This window comes from Diceros bicornis, assembly GCF_020826845.1.
Source record: "Diceros bicornis minor isolate mBicDic1 chromosome 20 unlocalized genomic scaffold, mDicBic1.mat.cur SUPER_20_unloc_2, whole genome shotgun sequence".
NCBI lineage: Eukaryota > Metazoa > Chordata > Mammalia > Perissodactyla > Rhinocerotidae > Diceros > Diceros bicornis.
In genome coordinates, this window is record NW_026690884.1 from 265,924 (window position 1) to 279,716 (window position 13,793).

Sequence of the window (13,793 nt, forward strand, 5' to 3'; positions counted from 1 at the left end):
TAACTAAGAATTCTATATTCAGGAAAGGTACTGTTCAAAAATGAAGAAAAAATAAAGACTTTGCCAGATAAACAAAAATTAAGAGAATTCATTGCTAGTAGACCTGATTTACAAGAAATACTAAAGAAAGTTCTTCAGGCTGAAAACAAGTGACCCCAGTAAAGGTAATTATACATATTTTTTATCCTTTCTATTCTTAACTGATTTAAAAACCAATTGTATAAAATAATATCACACAACGTATCATGGCTTCAAACGCACAATTTAATATAAGTGTAATATATTTCCTAGTAACAGCCCAAAAGGAGGTGGATGGAAGCAAAGTTGCAATGAGCTAAGGAAATGACTGCAGATGGTAAAATGATAATTATAACAATGCAATGTTGAGTTTGTAACATTAACAGATATAATACATATAACAATACCAAAAAAAAAAAAAGGGAAAATGGGAATCAAGCTGCATAGCAGTAAAGGTTCTACATATTACCGAAATTCAGCTAGTACAAATCTAAAGCTGATAAGACGTGTATAGTAAACCCTAGAGCAATTACTTAAAAAAATTCAAAAAAAAAAAAAAACTAAAAAACAGATCACTAATGAAATTAAAATGCTACATTAGAAAATACATATAGAAAACAAAAACTAAAATGGCAGATGTAAATCCAACTCTATCAGTAACATTAAATGTGAATAGATTGAACAATCAAAAGGGAAAGATTGTTAGATTGGATTTAAAAAAAACATGATCCAACTATATGTTGTCTACAGGAGACACACGAGAGTCACAGAGACAAAAACACTGAAAGTAAATGGATGGGGAAGAATATCATGCAAACAGCAACCACAAGAAAGCTGGAGTGGCTGCACTAACATCAGACAACACAGACTTTAAAACAAGAATACTAGAGACAGTGACATTTTATAATGATGAAATGGTCAATAGTTCAAGACATAACAATTAAAAACATATATGCATCTATTAATGGAGCATTGAAATACATGAAACTTTTAATAGAAATGAAAACAGACAATTCAACAATAGTTGGAGACTTCAATACCCCACTTTCAATAATGTATAGAACAATTAGACAGAAGATCAACACGGAAATAGACGACTTGAACAACACTACAAACCAACCAGATCTAACAGACTTCTACAGAGCACTCCATCCAACAACAGAATATACATTCTCAAGTACACAGGGAACATTCTCCAGAACAGATCAAATGTTGGGCTATAGAACAAACCCCAATAAATTTAAAAGCATAAAAATAATACAAAGTATGTTCTCCAACCATAATAAAATAAAATTAGAAATCAATAGTAGGAATAAATTTGGCAAATTCATAAATATGTGGGAATTAAACAACACATTCATGAATAACCAACGAGTCGAAGAAGAAATCTAAAGGGAAATCAGAAAACGCTGGTTCTTTGAAGAGATCAACACAATTGACAAACCTCTGTCCAGTCTGACCAAGAAAAAGAGAGAAGATTCAAATTACTTGAATCAAAAACAAAAGAGAGAAAACAACACTAAGATATCACCTCACGCCCATTAGAATGGCTATAATCACCAAGCCAAAAAACAACCAACACTGGAGAGGATGTGGAGAAACAGGAACCCTCGTACACAGCTGGTGGGAATGCAAACTGGTGCAGCCTCTATGGAAAACGGTATGGAGATTCCTCAAAGAATTAAAAATAGAGATGCCCTATGATCCAGCTGTCCCACTACTGGGAATCTATCCAACAAACCTGAAATCAACAATCCAAAGGGCCTTATGCACCCCTATGTTCATTGCAGCATTATTCACCATAGCCAAGAAGTGGAAGCAACCTAAGTGTCCCTCGACTGATGACTGGATCAAGAAAAGGTGGTATATATATACAATGGAATACTACTCAGCCATAAAAAAAGACAAAATCGTCCCGTTTGCAACAACATGGATGGGCCTGGAGGGTATTATGTTAAATGAAGGAAGCCAGAAAGAGAAAGACAAACACTGTGTGATCTCACTCATATGTGGAATATAAACCAACACATGGACAGAGAAAACTGTATTGTGGTTACCAGGGGCAATGGGGGTGGGGGGTGGGCACAAGGGGTGAAGGGAGACATATATATGGTGATGGACAAACAAAAACGTACAACCCAAAATTTCACAATGTTAAAAACTATTAAAACATCAATAAAATAAAAAGACAAAACTGGAGGGAAAAAAAAAAAAAGAGAGGACAAGATTACCAACCTTACAGAAACAAAAAGGATTGTAAACAAATACTATGAATAATAGTACACAAATTAGATAACTTAGATGAAATACACAAATTACTAGAAAAACACAAACTACAAAAATGACTCAAGATAATCTGAATAAACCTATAATAAGTGAAGAGATTGAATCAGTAATCCACAAACTATGCACAAAGAAAAGCCCAGGCCTAAATGGTTTCACTGCTGAAATCTGCCAAACACTAACGGAAGAATTAATACCAATTCTTCCAAAAAAAAAAAGAAGAGGAAGAAACACTTTCCAACACATTTTATGGGGCTAATATTACCCTGATACCAAAATCAGACAAAGATGTCACAAGAAAGCAAAACTACAGGGGTCAGCCTGGTGGCGTAGAGATTAAGTTTGCACGCTCCACTGTGGCGGCCCAGGGTTCACAGGTTTGGATCCCGGGTATGGACTGATGTACCGCTTGTCAAGCCATGCTATGGCGGTGTCCCATATAAAAAAAAATAAATAGAGGAAGATGGGCACGGATGTTACCCCAGGGCCAATCTTCCTCCGCAAGAAGAGGAAGATTGGCAACGGATGTTAGCTCAGGGCTAATCTTCCTCACCAAAAAAAAAAGAAAACAAAACTACTGACTAATATCTCTTACGAACATGGATGTAAAAGTCCTCAACAAAATACTAGCAAACTGAATCTAGCAAGATATAAAAAGAATTATACACCATGACCAAGTGGGATTTATCCTAGGGATGCAAAGTTGGTTTAACATCCAAAAATAATTAATGTAATACATCATACAAATAGAATGAAAAACAAAAAATCACAAGACCATCTCAGCAGATGTAGGAAAAAGCATTTGACAAAATCTAACACGCTTTCATGATTTAAAAAAAAACTCAATAAACTAGGAACAGAAGGGAAGTTCCTCAATATAAAGGCCATCTACAAAAAATCTCCAGTTAACATCATACTTAATGGTGACATACTGAATGGTTTCCCTTTAAGATTAGGAACAAGACAAAGATTTCCACTCTTGCCATTTCTATTCTAAATTGTAGCGGAGGTTCTAACCAGGGCAATTAGGCAAGAAAAAGAAATAAAAGGCATCTATATCGGAAAGGAGGAGGTAAAACTATCTCTATTTGCATGAAGTGATCCTGTATATAGAAAATCCTAAGGAATCTACCAAAAAACTATTAGAAGTAATAAATGAGTTCAGCAAGGTTGCAGGATACAAGATCAATATACAAAACCCAATTTAATTTCTATACATTTGCATTGAAAAACCCAAAAGTAAAATTAAGAAAACAATTCCATTCACAATAGTATCCAAAACCAGGAATAAATTAACCAAAGAAATGCAAAACTCATACTCTGAAGTTGATTCTAAATTCATACGGAATTCTAAGGCAACAAGCTACAGCTAACAAAACAATTCTGAAAAAGAAGAATAAATAGTGTAAGACTCATACTTCCCAATTTCAAAAGTTACTACAAAGCAACAGTTGTCAAGACAGTGTGGTACTAGTACAAGGACAAACATACAGATCAATGGAACGGAACTGAAAGACCAGAAATAAACCTATACACCTATGGTCAACTGATTTTGCACAAGGGTGCCAATGGTGCTGTGACAATTGAATAGCTATATGCAAAAGAATGAAGTTAGACCCTAACCTTATCCCATAAGCAAAAGTTTACTCAAAATGGATCATACACTTAAATTTAAGAGCTAGAACTATAAAACACTTAGAAGAACACACAGGCATAAATCTTCATGACCTTGTATTTGGCAATGGACTCAGATCTGACACCAAAAGCAGAAGCAACTAAATAAATGAATAAATAAGTTAAACTTCATCATCAAAATTAAGGAATATGAGAAATGTAAAGTTCCTGCTTTAAAATTTCATCAGGGGCAAGCAACTAATTCAAATGGAATGCAGTCATCTAAAGGACATCTTTTTAATGAGCAATGCTATTACTAAAGGAGACTTGGGCTGTTTTAAATGATATTTAGCCCAAAGCAACAAGGGAGGTATTTCAGCAGGTGACTGCTTCCATTCCCATCTATAAATTCTTCCCCAGTGACTCAGTGCCCTTGCCTGATCAGTATTTTATGTTGATGACAAATCTCGCACACAACTCACTTATCATTGCTTGAAAAACTTACAAGAAGTGCTACTGTTTAACAAAACTGAAAAAATACATTTTGTCCTTTATGGAAAATAAGGAAGAAAGTATCAGGAAAGGAAAGAATAATTTAGGCCAAATACTCGGTAAGAAACAGGAATACAAAAACAAATAACCAGAAATTGCTAGTATATGTATCAGCCACTTCAGAAAGAAGAAACAGGCCACTTTATTTCCTTTAAGGCCTGACATTTTTCTCTCTGCCCTTTTCCGACACCCTCCATTGTGTGGTCTCTAAGCAGCCCTACTGCGAGCAGCTGTAGACGCTAATTCGTGGTTCACTGAGGTGTCAATTGAGTCTTAAACCAAGGAAACAACAGCTGCAAAACAATACTTGGCTCTGGTGCAAATATTTTCAAAGGTAGACTAAAGTTTCAACTGTTATTTTAGATAAACAAAACCCCAAACCATAACCTTCCATCAAGTCACAAAACAAAAGAACACGCGGCCGGAGTTTAATTCATTGCGTAGCGACATTTCTCATCTTGTTGCCACTATTTTGACAGGCTTTCACGACTTTACCTTGACAACGACTTCCTTCACTAGATGAAAAACTAGCTTCCGAAGCGATTTTGTTAGTTGTCTTTGTCTTGAATGTACCGCTGCCAATATTCAAACCTGTGAGAAGCACAAACATGGAGAGTGTCAGCCACCACGCAGCAACGAGTGAAGAAGAGGGCTCACAATAACTTTGGTGAAACAAATGTCAACAGGGGAAGATGCTGCTCAAGCCACAGAAGGCAGGGAGCTTCTGAGGCAAGGAACATGTTGATAGAACTCTGAAAGGAAGTGGAGTGTTTTCCGGTGATACTTAGAAGCCACAAAAAATAAAAAATAAAATCATTCGAAGAGCTCTATTCCAAATGACCACGATGCACATGTGAGCACATGGGTCTCTACTACAGCACCATGCACTGGATAATTCACCTTGTTATAACACATGGGCAGCAAGGGATCATCAAAATAATGGGTGCTGGGAACCAGGTCTCAGAAATAACTGACACCGCTGGATGACAGTTACCCACCCCACCCACCCTTAAGCCCTCTGCCAAATCCTCTGTTTTTCCATCTCCCAGGAGAGACTGAATCTCCATTGAAAACCATCAAGGCCACTCTTTAACCAGCCTGAAAAAGTTGATGGGGAAGATGCACAATCCACCTCTTTCCTGGAGCCAGGGGAACCAGACTGTTCCCATGATGCTATCAGCGTGCAGGGCAATCCTTGACCTCTGCCCGCTGGGTGACTTCAGCCTTGGATGTTTCTGCTTCAAGTCTGATTCTTAACTGGCATTCACCTGAGATCACGGATAGAGAGTGCATGGGTGTCTCTGCAAAAGGCATTTGCTGAGTTTCTATCCTGTAACCTGCTTGCCTGCATGTAACCTCTGCAGCCAAGCCATTCTCTTAACAATGTGTCCGTGCTCAGCCTGAAGAGGGCTTCCATGTGCTTAACAGCATAAGGCCTTTTCAGACATGGAAAGGAAGGCGCAAGGTGGCAGTGGCTTTCCTTAGTGACAGGTCCAGAGGCAGAGACCTAACACATCTGATGCAGAAAGTAACTGAAACATGCACTGCTTCTTCAATAGTCAGATTTGGGGTGGCTCCTGAGTTCAGGGTGCCCATCCTCACCACTACCTGTAACAGCAGTAGCGGGGTACGCTAACCACAGGGTACGTGGCTTCCATTTCCCTCCACCCTGCCAGCCTGCCTTCTTCTTCTCTTTGGAGCTCAGAGAAGTCCCCAGGATCAGAGTGAGAGCGAGAGAGTGAGAGTGAGAGTGAAAAGTATTGTGTGACCACACGTAAACTAAACGCCAGAGGCCGTATCTGACCTCAGAGATGGCTGACACCACCAGAAGGACTTCTGTGATCCCAACGCAGGAAAATGTGGAATCTTGCAAAGCACATAGTGTAAATTTGAGTGTGGAGTGAGGGAACTGAATCTAGGGGTGCTTGATTATACAACCTATAAAGTATCACTTCACTTATGAATAAATTAATAAACAAATACATTAATCATTAGTATATTAATAGTACCATTTTTTTTTTTTGTGAGGAAGATGAGCCCTGAGCTAACATCCATGCTAATCCTCCTCTTTTTGCTGAGGAAAACCAGCTCTGAGCTAACATCTATTGCCAATCCTCCTCCTTTTTTTTTCCCCAAAGCCCCAGTAGATAGTTGTATGTCATAGTTGCGCATCCTTCTAGTTGCTGTATGTGGGATGCGGCCTCAGCATGGCTGGAGAAGTTGTGCGTCGGTGTGTGCCCGGGATGCGAACCAGGCCGTCAGTAGCGGAGCGCGCGCACTTAACCGCTAAGCCATGAGGCTGGCCCCCAACATTTTTGATATACATCCAAGGGACTACAACTTATGTCAAATTTACTCATCCTTTGAACTTGTCCAATTAACTATCCATATAAAATAAACTTACCAAACACAGATTTGTGGAGTCACCTTCCAACCACGTGTGTCTGCTAACTGGCTGTAAGGCTCCGAGGGAGGTGCTACTCTCTTGTCGCCTCCTTTTGTAAAATGAGGGGGTTGGATAAATACTTTCTAAATCTCTCTGGATTCTAATTCTGTGACTCAAATGTGAAGAAAGTGGTGAAAAGCAAACGGTTAAGGGCCAACGAGTGCTACATCTTTCCAAAGTGATGAAGCCCTCCATTGGGGCAGAGGCCCTGCTTCATACCTCAGCCAACTACAATGTCTCACATTTGCGGAGTTCACATAACACCCAGCACCACCGCGGCCAGCAGTTGCCGAGGGCTGCTCTCTAACAGGCCCTGTGCTGGGCATTTCGCCTGCAGTGGCTCACTGAATCCTCAAAACAACCAAAATAACAGAATTTTGCAGCAACCAATTCTAACACTAATATTATCTAGGAAATAGCTCTCTGAAGACAGACAGCTAAGTCTAATGCACCACATGTCCCTCGAAAAAATGCCTGTCTGATATAGACATCTTTGAGACAATTGGGAAATCTGGATATGGCCTGGGAATTATGTGATGTTAAGAGATCACTGTTCATTCTGATGGGTGAAATTATGGAATGGTGGTTTATGTAAGGATAAGGAAGTGACTAAGGTGTACTTCCTTCTGTATGAATCCATTTACTTTCACAAAGGGAGCTGAAGTGACATACTAAAAAAAGGTGTAATAAAATAAAAACCAATGAAAATAATAAAAATGCAATAAAGTATACGAAAACAAAGAAAATTACAATTAAAACAAAAATCCTAGATTGAAGGAACTACACTTAAGCTTAAAATTTAGCTTTACTGGGATTTACAGTCTTTTCATTTAAAAAACCCAAAGTTTTCCAACATTCTGGTGAGGGAAAATAGCCCAGGATGATGTTCCCCATTGATGATTAAGAAACTGGAAGATGTGGGCAAAGAAAGAACTTGGGGTGTCTCCTGTGGTACTTAGCGACAAGTTACTATCATGACATGCCAGGTATAATCCAAGGGCCTGTAAGGACCATCGCCATGCCAGGGCTGGCACATATCCAGGAGGGAAGACTCTTCCAAACTCTTGTTTGTTAAGGACTGAAAAAGTACTGGCTGATTCTGATCCAGTGATAGCTTATTACAAAGCAAACTCCAGAAACTTTCAAAGAATGACCACCCTTCCCTGAGCACAGCACTAGCTGCTGCCTTGGATCACCTAGACACTGGCTGTGAGTGCTGAATCTGCTCACTTACCTGACAGTTGTGATGCAGAAGCATCTGCCTTTTGGAACCTGTCTTCAGTTTGATTTGTATTATCCTGAAGGGTAGACCACTTCAGCAACTGGTAGGCTTTTGTTTCTACAGATTTAAAAAAAGGCACAGATAACTGGATATCCACATGCAAAAGAATGAAGTTGGACCCTTACCTTATACCATACACAAAATCAACTCAAAAAGGGTTAAAGACTTAAACATAAGACTGAAAACTATTAAATTCCCAGAAGAAAACATAGGAGAAAAGCTTCAGGACATTGGTTTTGGCAACGATTTCTTGGATATGACACCAAAAGCACAGTTAACAAAATTAAAAATAGACACACAGGACTATCTCAAACTTAACTTTTGCATGTCAAAGGAAACAATCAACAGAGTGAAAAGGCAACCTACACAATGGGAGAAAATAACTGAAATCATATATTTGGAAAAGGGGTTAATATCCAGAATATATAAGGAACTTCTACCACTTGACAACAATAACAAAAATCAAATAACCCAATTAAAAATGGGCAAAGTGCTTGAATAGACATTTCTCCATATACAAATGGTCAATAAGCACATGAAAAGATGCTCAAAATCACTAATCACCAGGGAAATGTAAATCAAAACCACAATGAGATATCACCTCACACCCATCAGGATGACCACTATCAAAAGAACAGAAAATCAGCGTTGTGGAGGATGTGGACAAATCAGAACTCTTGTGCACTGCTGGTGGGTGTAGCTATTAGGGAAAACAGTATGGAGCTTCCTCAACAAATTAAAAATAGAATTACTATATGATCCAGCAATCCACTCTGGGTATATATCCAAAAGAACTAAAAACAGGATCTCAAAGAGTTATTGGCACACCTTTGTTCATCACAGCATTTTCCACAATGGCCAAGAGATGGAAGCAACCCAAATGTCCATCAATAGTTGAATGGATAAAGAAAATGTGGCATGTACATACAATGGAATATTATGCAGCCTTTAAAAAGAAGGAAATCCTGTCACATACTACAGTGTGGATGAACCCTGAGGACCTTATACTAAGCGAAATAAGCCAGTCACAAGAGGCCAAGTACTGTATGATTCCACTCATATGAAGTAACAAAAGTGGTCAAAATCATAGAAACAGAAAGTGGAAAGGTGGTTATTAAGGGCTGGGAAGAAGGGGGAGGGAGTATTAGTGTTTAGTGGGTATAGTGTTTCAGTACTGCAAGATGAAAAAGTTCTAGAGATCTGTTGCACAACAATGTGAATATACTTAACACTACTGAGCTGCACACTTAAAAACAGTTAAGATGGTAAATTTAAAGTTATGTATTTTTTTACCACAATTAAAATAAAAAGTAGAATTTGTCCATGACAATTCAGGTTTCTGCCTGTTGTCCCAGCATGATAATTAATAGAGTTGTCTTTTGTTAATCAAAAGTTTCCTAATTTAGACAATAAATTATATGGTGACGCTACTTAAGAGACATATGAAGCAAATGCAATGCAATGGCACAGTTGGGCTACTCATCAAAAAAAATCGACTGAAAAGATATTTGCTTGGCTCCTGACTGAACACTGATTGGATATATGATATTGCTAAATTGTTATTAACTGCTTTAGGTGTGAAAAAAATACACAGAAATACTGAATTTTCTACTACCTAGAAACAAGTTTCTTGAATTCCTCCTACGACGTTAACACTTTTCAAATGCATGCAAATTAGTTTTTTGAACTGTCCCTTTTTAGAAACTCTGAAAACAAACAAACAAAAAACAATTTAGTTGAACCCAGGTTTCAAGACTCGAAGTCAAGTTGTATGAATTTATTTGAGGTGGCCAAATTCCAGTCATTATTTTGAGTGGGTCTGTGGATAGGTTCACCTCACAGTAAAATGGTTTCTCTCCAGTCCAGGCCTTGCAGAAGCGGCTACAGGAATGAATCAGAGGACACGTAACTGACTGCCTTGGTTGCTCAGCTGCTCCTCTGCAGCACGCGCTGCCCTGGCCCTCAGGCTTGCACATTTGAGTGTGGGGTCTCTGGGCTGAGTGAGGGGCGGGAAGGTCAGGAAGGGGAGGCGGCAGCAGGATGAGCTGGGGGACCCACCGCTGAGAAAATCTAACCAGGCTCATGGTAGGGACAGAGAAGAGCATCTGCAGGGAGCAAAGCCAGGTGCCCCAGAGGGGTCAGCAGCAGCCTGGGCACCCACAGGACACCCTTACCCTGCAGGACTGTTAACAGTGTCTGCTGTAAGTTAAAGTGGGGAAGACTGTTGGGAAAAACAATAAATAATGATCACGTAAAGAACCTGAGAGACACAACTTTCCCATTACCTCAAGTCTCAAGGATGCCTGGATGAAACAGAGGCTGGAGAAATAGAGTTTTAGCACAGACATAACAAAACAGCATCCACGTCCACATCTCCAACGTGGCCACAAACAAAAGGACTCCTGCTGTCAGCACCAGAGGCTGGCAATCACTGCTTTCCTGCTTTTGCTGGTTCAATTTAAGAACTTAACCATGAGCCCCTTATTACTGGATTAAAACTACCGTCACGCTGACGAATAAAAATGTAACTTATCTTGCCCTACTGAGAATCAATCAAGATAAAAATAAGTACTTAAAATGAGCATCATATTTTGAAATATTAAATGCTATATAGTTAAAATATGTACAGATCAGGGACTCAACTCTGAAAATAATAAATCCTAAGGCAACACTTTTTAACATTGCTGGATTGTGATATTAGTTGGGCAAACCTGAACTAGTATTTTGACAAATTTAATAAAGAAAACACCAGATGTCATGCATGCAGAAGGGGAAAGTACTGTTTTGCATAACTTCTGTAAATGTGTTGGGTACTGGCCTGGGACAGAAAGTGTTTCTTGCTGTAGATTAGTCCCACTGTCCTAGGACAGCATCATAACACTCTCCTGTCAGTCCTACTACCTATATTACTTCAGATTTGTGGTAAGGTACTTTTGGGAGAGGAGAAGTATCAATAAAATCAAAGAATTCTAAAAAGGTAAGGAATCACTGTAAAAGAGGTAAAAATATTCTGTTTTGTTTTTATTCTAAAAGATCAACCAAAAAGTTTTTCAGCTTTTAGGATACAAGTCCAGATCATAATGACCATATGCTATTTCTGCACTCAATTATACTGACTTGGTCAAGGAAAAGAGAGCAAAGATAAAAGTTAAAAAAAAAAAAGAATAGGAAAAGAAAAAAAGAGTAGCTTCTTGGTAAACAAAGGCTCCTGGCAGCTGGAAGCTGGAGTTAGGCTTTCCTCTCATCTATTGTTGTGAGGTAAATCATCTGACTCCAGTGAGCTGGCTCTCCTGCTCCTCAGAAAACACGTGCCTTTTATTTTTAGGAGAAGATTTTCATGAAAAATATAAAGCTAGTAGTTGTGAGTTAATTTCACATTTGGGAGGATTAAGTATTCTGTCCAAATATAGGACAGTACGGATATTATCACTGGTCTGAGTCTAGCAAGGGAGGAATGTGAAGTGAATTCACATTAGCAGCAAGGGACCATTTTACCACTCTGGAAAAGAAAGGCCGTTTCCATGTTCCACACACTTTCCATTCTGGTTTCCTTCTCTTCCTTCCTCTTATTCTTTTTTTTTAATTGAAGTATAATCGACATACAGCATTATATTAGTTTCAGGTATGCAACATAATGATCCAATATTTGTACATATTGTGAAATGATCACCACAGTTAGTTAACATCAGTCACCATACATAGTTACAAAGTTTCTTTTCTTGTGGGTGAGGAATTGTAGGATCTACCCTTCCCTTGCTTCTTGAAGGACTTGGACTCTGTAACTGGCCTTTCCCTTCAAGGCTGCCCTGAGTCTGCTTTCAACCGTACACAGTTTTGGAGGGATGTAGCTTGTCTCTCCAGTCTCGTTCTCCCAGAGCCCACCCCGCTTCCCAGCCATAGCTCCTTACTGGTATTTGATCTTTAAACCTTCTGTAGCCCTTCTCTAAGCGGAAAGTCAGTGAAGCTCACCTGGACAATTTTTATCTGGGACATAGCCGCCCTGACCTAAGTAATAGAGGGTTGGCAAAATCAAGCTGAGGACTGCTGGGCACATGGCCTGCTCCCATCCCCGATGCATGCTTCCTCGTGTGGTTTAAGGGCAAAGTGAAGTTTAAAAGGTGAAAGGATTAAGTGTATTCACTTGGAGGAAGAAACACTAACTGAGGCAGGACCAAGACACCAAACCAGCCAGAGGGGTTGGAGCAGGCGGCAGGTGCTGCTGTCTAACAGGAGGTCTGTGTCGGGCAGCAGATGCTCAGAGCTGTGGTCATTCTCCCATGGCATGTATCACACCCTCAGTCACCCCTGTTTTAGTCAGAAGAGCTGCACAAAACATTTGAAGGACTGGGAAACAACCCAAAAAGGAAAAACAAAATTAAGGTTTGGTTAAAAAATAACAATGAGAGGATAAAGGCTACATAGCCTGCGTAGAAACAAGGGAAGAGGGTTTAAGAACAGAAATTGCATAGATTGGACAGGGCAGGATTATAAATGCAGATGCTCTGGGGCCAAGCAGGTAGCAGAGAGAAGTGAGTCTGGCCAGCTGGAGAGCACATGCCTGGCCAGGGGGACAGCTGTTCTCCGGCTACAGCCAACTGCTGCCAGGTGGGAAAGTGGGCCTAGTCTTGCCAGACTCCTGCCTTTCTTAAAAAAAAAAATACAACACTGCACAGGCCAAACAGAACACACTGGAAACCTCGAAACTAGATGGTGGTGAGCAATTTTTTCTGTGTTCCCTAAAAGTGGCACAAGAACACTCGGAGAAAAACTTCAGCCAAGGGCTAGAAGCTAGATGTTAGCAAAAGCTTTCGTAGTTGACAGAGCTGAGAGACCCGGGAACACACTATCTAAGGCAGGCTGCAACAGCTGTGTGGAGGTTTTTAAGCAGCTGTTTGTATCAAATAGACCAGGTTTCAGACTCTTTGGAGGCAAGAGTCTACGTCTTGCTAGGGGCACTCAAACAATTCAGACCTCCTCCTGGAAAAGCCTAGAGGTCTTGGCCAGGACGCCAACTTCATAAGTCAAGGAGGCAAAGCTATGGGCGTGAAGTTTCTGGTAACTCAGGCCCAGGCTTTCCTAGAAGGAAGAAGGATAGTGAAGAATCACGCAGTTCAAAGCTGCACTGTATTGCCCTGCAGATTTATAGTTACGAAATGAATGAACGAACAAAAGAGCAAAAGTAACAAGTCTAGAGTTCAAATCAGCCTGCTATAGACAAGTGGGGGCCGAGTTCCTCCAGTTCCAAGGAGAAAAGACTTGAGTCTTCTCAACTGCAAGTAAACCCTAAGTCTGCAAATTCGAGGACTAGGTAGCCCCTTAAGGCTTTACTTTCCAGCCTGTGACTGAGAACTCCAGAGCAACATTTCCGCTCATTAGTCATGTCAAACTCCCAGAAAATTATTGAGAAGTGCATATAATTAGATAAAACAAATATTTCTAAAGAATACAATCATTGTCAATTAGAATGTTCTGGTACACACAGAAACAAATATATCTGCATGCTCAAGCTTTCAGTTCTGGATCTCTCAGTCAAGCATCTATTATACACTCAAATCTGTGTCAAGATTTAATTTAAAAAGTAGAAAATATTGCAATTTA

General features: G+C 39.6%; 1 protein-coding gene across 1 annotated transcript in view; it reads right to left on the reverse strand.

Moving 5' to 3' along the window:
• Positions 1–4,900: 4,900 nt before the first annotated feature.
• The window catches only part of LOC131401834 (centrosomal protein kizuna-like), a 69,854-nt gene continuing 60,961 nt past the window's right edge, over positions 4,901–13,793 (reverse strand). Inside the window, 2 exon segments of the mRNA XM_058536946.1 lie at positions 4,901–5,058; positions 8,148–8,252. Of these exon segments, the coding sequence (XP_058392929.1) occupies positions 4,901–5,058; positions 8,148–8,252 (263 nt within the window).